This window comes from Tubulanus polymorphus, chromosome 2, assembly GCF_964204645.1.
Source record: "Tubulanus polymorphus chromosome 2, tnTubPoly1.2, whole genome shotgun sequence".
Lineage (NCBI taxonomy): Eukaryota > Metazoa > Nemertea > Palaeonemertea > Tubulaniformes > Tubulanidae > Tubulanus > Tubulanus polymorphus.
In genome coordinates this window covers 20,389,904-20,394,130 of record NC_134026.1, presented here as the reverse complement: position 1 = coordinate 20,394,130, position 4,227 = coordinate 20,389,904, and the positions used below count along the sequence as shown (strand labels likewise).

Here is a 4,227-nt window from a genome sequence, read left to right as displayed (position 1 = left end):
TTAATAATCATCATCGTCCGACTCGCTTTCAACGTCTATTCCATATTTACGTCTGGCTTTTTCGAAAATGTCCTCTTGGTCGTCAAGGTCCAGCGAACGCAGCGACGCGCGGGTTGACTTTGACAGTGTCGACTCGGCATCCTCTTCCTCGATGTCTGGAAAAAACAAATCAATTTATTGATAATCTATGCATCAATAGCCCAACCCGCAAGACGCACGGAAACACGGAAACAAAAATGTACGTTAACGACCACGACACACAAGAAAACGCTCGGAGCATGTTTCTGTCTTCTATATCCGTGTTTCCCCGCCTCAGGTGCGTTGGGCTTAGAAGCGTGTGCCTATATCAATGGATCCATAGCTGAATTTTCTCCGCCAGACAAATCGGTAACGTGTTCGGGCTTCTAGTGAAAACAAATCGAATTAATTATACATATGGTACCTTTAATGGTGGGTATTGTGAGCACTTTTTTCGCATCGTTGACAATATCTTTCATTCGAATACGTTTTTCTATGGTATTTCCTGAAAAGATATAGCGCGTGTCTTACAGTCGTTTTTGTATCGTTGAATATCCATCAAATAATACTTAATCCGTTGACGTACAGTAATAAAAAATATCTTTTTAAAAAATCTATTGAATCCTAGTGACCAGTATATCATAACTTCATACGGTAGGCCGGTTTATCGACCATTAGTGAAACTGCACAAATCATCTTCTTTCGAAATACACTTTATGGATAGAGTATTAACTAGAAATAATTTATCGAGATAAAAATCGTTCCTCAACAATGTTCATCTGGAACCCTGAGAAAAGATGCATCTAAAAGATTTTCTAGGTTTTCTAAAGGCGGATATCTTACTAAAATACGATTCGAAAATATGTATATATTTCTAATAAAGGCTTGATTTTTTGTCGTTCTACGTATTTTTACCTTTATCGTCTTTTTCTTCGACGATCACGTAGTTTTCCATTTTGGGCGTTTTCGCGCGGAATACGACCGGACCAGGGTTATGTTCGAACATCTGGCCGTAGCGTTGGGCGTTTTTCTTCGAGTCGGCGCCGACGGCCTTGCGGCGTTTTCTCGCGCGCGTTTTATAGTGCGGTATCTCGTCGAATAGTTCCGGAAGCCCGTACAGAAATCGATCGTTTTTCTCGTGTTGGAGAACCTTGACCGTCACGTACTGCGTGCGCCACCTCTTCACTTGCTCCTCCAAGAAACGCTTGCGAATGAAGTACAACTGTTCGTTTTGCATGTGGCGTTTATTTTCCTCTTTGATCTCTTTCAGACGTAACTGATTATTCATCTCTTTGGCGCATTCCGTCTGCAACGATTCGACCTTCTTCAGAAACTCCAATTTCCGTCGTTCCTTGTCGCTCAGAGACCGGTCCTTGTACACGTTGCGTATTTGAATGTACATATCGGCTTCGTTTTCGGTAAGCACGTGCTCTTCGTCGGTATGGTTACGCAACTTCCACATTTCGCTTCGTTCTTTGAACAACAACGGATCCGGCTTAGCGGCCGGTCTCGACGAATATACCTTACACGTCGTAGCGGGGGTCGTCAATCCCTCTCGCAATTTCTGAGGATCCACTTTCGATTTGTTCTCCTTCGAGCGATTGTACCCCTGAATGCCGTACGGCTTTTTCGCGAGCTTACTAATCGTTCTGTACGGTGATTTCTTTTGTTTCGATTTCGTAAGTTCTTCGTCTACCCTTTCCTTATATCGGTCCCTGGCTTTGTCGTCGCTTGCTCGGTCGCCAGTATCGGTTGACACGCGCCGCGAATTCGTCCGCGGTTTTTTCGACTTTTTAAACACAGGCTCGTGCAAAGTAATATAGTCATTTAGCAACTTCAGACGCAAGTCCACAAATTCGTTGCCGCTGTTACCGCCATCATCAGCGAACAGCCTATTACGGCCACCGGGACCGACTTCCGATTTTAGGACGTACGAATGTCCCACTTTGCTGCGAACCTTTTTGGAAGTTTTGTTTTTATCGTTCCTTAGAAAATGGGCGTTCGATTTTCGGTCGGCTTTGATACCACTATCGTGAACGTCGTTTTTTTCGAATGACAACCGCGTAGCAATGCTGTCATCGGTGATGTCCCTGTTTCAAGAGAAAAAAACAAAAAAAAAGCATTTTAGCTAACTTTGATTATCATTGCATTTACTTGATTGGTCATCAGGTTATGTCCGATGAAATCTTTCGGGAAACTTTTTGGATAAATCTTTGTAGAAACTGAATCAGATTTTAGGGGCCGTCCATAAAAGATTGTCAAGGTTGAGGGGGTTGTGAACTTGACTTGTGGACAATGTGGGAGGGTGAGTTATTTGGATGTGCACACCTTAATTCCTGTAAAGCCAGAACAAACCAATAATGCATGATTACTTCAACTTCGAAGGGGAAATAGTTCACATATATGTTTTCCACATTATGTATGGAATAACAAACTGTAGTCCAGAGTTTAGTTAAGTGAACGAAAAGAACATTATTTGGCGTGACTGGATATCCTTATTCGCATTTTGTGCGATGGTCAAGGAGGGGGGGTTAGTGCAATGTGGATAATCTGTGGACATGGGGTAGGTGGGCTCAAAATTCTACAATTTCGTGTGTGCGTCTTTGATAAACCGCCACTTACATTTGCTTACGTAATCTGAAACATACGCTTGCGTAACAGTGCATATGAATTTCGGTAAATGCCCTATTCAATATTGGGTCGAAAGGTAACTTCTCCGTATTAGATATAGTACATTTAGTCATAATGACACCAATTTCTACATTTTGATAGCCAACTAAATAATGCCTCTTGAAAGATCAGTGTATGCGATCTATTATCTTACCTTGCGACTTCATATTGCTGTATTTTGCCGTTCGAGAAATTGTTCGTTTTTCTGCCATAACTATTTGTTTGTTTCCCTTTAAAATTTGTCGCTGAAAAAGATGTGTTGATACGAGCAAGAATGTAAATCCAGGCGTATCTAAATAGACCGATATAAACGTATGAAACAAAGTAATTTTCAATCAATTTCGGCCCGAATGAGAAAATCTGGAAATTCGAAGGATTGATTTACTGGATAAACAGCGCTTTTTACGAGAATATTTTTTTCTCAGTTCGTAGTTCGTTCCCTGTGTTATATAACCTGGGCTGAGCTGATCTGCCTTTTGTGGGAAAAAAATGACGAAAACTCGAAACAGAGGCCAAAAGATTTTCACCGAAAGAAGGTAATCTAATGGTAAATTGCTGCCAGAACACAAAATGAGGGAAAAATACAAACGTAAAAAATGAAATGCAGTATACAGCCATGAAGATTTATGAACACTTATTCTGTTATTTCGTTTAGATCAGAAAGGGCTTAAATCATATGATACATGTTTTTTTGAATTGCAAAGCTAGATTTAGATTTAAAAAATCCTACGCCCTTTTTATATGTATTTAGTATTGTTGATTCCAAGTAATGTGTCGGAATTTGTCCCCGATTTACGACAATTTATTTCGGCCGCTGTCGAACTAAATGTTTCTTATCAATTCCTCACCTTGTAAATGCCACTTAACCCTCCAATTGAAACGTTTATTTGACGTATGTACCGGGCCAGTTTATTTAACCAGGAAAATCGAAAAACCGGTTGCATTTAGGCACTTAAAAGACTATTTTCCTAACCAGCTAGTAAATAAAGATATTCAACTTTACATAAACTTGTTCATCGTGGTGAGTATATATACTCTTAGGTGTAGCGTAAATAATTGCTGCTTGTGAAAATTTAATAGACGTATTATTGAAGTAAACAAATCTATTCTAAGCCACCCGAAGCCTTAATCTTAAACGACAGTCGTTGTAGAATTATTACCTCGTTTGTTAGCGTCGTTAACGAGATTATTCCGGTTCCTATGGTGACTGGCCGCTTGACGCCGATGTGGAGCCGAACCGGGCCGATGAGACGTTGCCTTTCCTGTAAAACGAATCAAAACCAAATAAGGAATTTTCCGTTCAGAATTTCAGTAAACCTTTGGGATTAGACATAGAATAACCATTTCAATGAGACTGAAGTGTCCATAATTCAAACAAACGCCATCCGTTCGGTACGCGACGTAGAAACTGAAAATTCTACCACATACCCGATCTTTCAGGAGTTGAGCTCGGCCACGAACCGGGCTTCCGTAGATTAGGGTTACCCTTTCCCGGACCACCGAATCGAGCGTTCCTGTCGTCGTGATCGTAGGCGTCAT

At 40.9% G+C, this 4,227-nt stretch overlaps 2 protein-coding genes across 2 annotated transcripts; both read right to left on the bottom strand.

Moving 5' to 3' along the window:
• LOC141899018 (uncharacterized) lies at positions 1-1,889 on the bottom strand. Its single transcript, XM_074785169.1, has 2 exons — positions 934-1,889; positions 1-155 (listed from the first exon to the last, which is right to left on the bottom strand). Exons 1-2 carry the CDS (start codon positions 1,478-1,480, stop codon positions 1-3), a joined length of 702 nt encoding a protein of 233 aa, XP_074641270.1. The 5' UTR covers positions 1,481-1,889.
• Positions 1,890-1,941: 52 nt separating this feature from the next.
• Positions 1,942-4,227, bottom strand: LOC141900552 (uncharacterized). The gene is made up of 4 exons (XM_074787505.1): positions 4,117-4,227; positions 3,849-3,950; positions 2,843-2,933; positions 1,942-2,108 (listed from the first exon to the last, which is right to left on the bottom strand). Exons 1-4 carry the CDS (start codon positions 4,225-4,227, stop codon positions 2,005-2,007), a joined length of 408 nt encoding a protein of 135 aa, XP_074643606.1. The 3' UTR covers positions 1,942-2,004.

Bases quoted from the DNA above. Each gene is read 5' to 3' on its own strand.
- LOC141899018 (XM_074785169.1), bottom strand. From the start codon at position 1,480: ATGTGGAAGTTGCGTAACCATACCGACGAAGAGCACGTGCTTACCGAA. The intron at 156-933 runs GTAAAAATACGT...TGTTTTTTCCAG, and splicing joins CGAAGAAAAAGACGATAAAG to ACATCGAGGAAGAGGATGCC.
- LOC141900552 (XM_074787505.1), bottom strand. From the start codon at position 4,227: ATGACGCCTACGATCACGACGACAGGAACGCTCGATTCGGTGGTCCGG. The intron at 3,951-4,116 runs GTATGTGGTAGA...TTCGTTTTACAG, and splicing joins CTCAACTCCTGAAAGATCGG to GAAAGGCAACGTCTCATCGG. The intron at 2,109-2,842 runs GTAAGATAATAG...CTCTTGAAACAG, and splicing joins CAGCAATATGAAGTCGCAAG to GGACATCACCGATGACAGCA.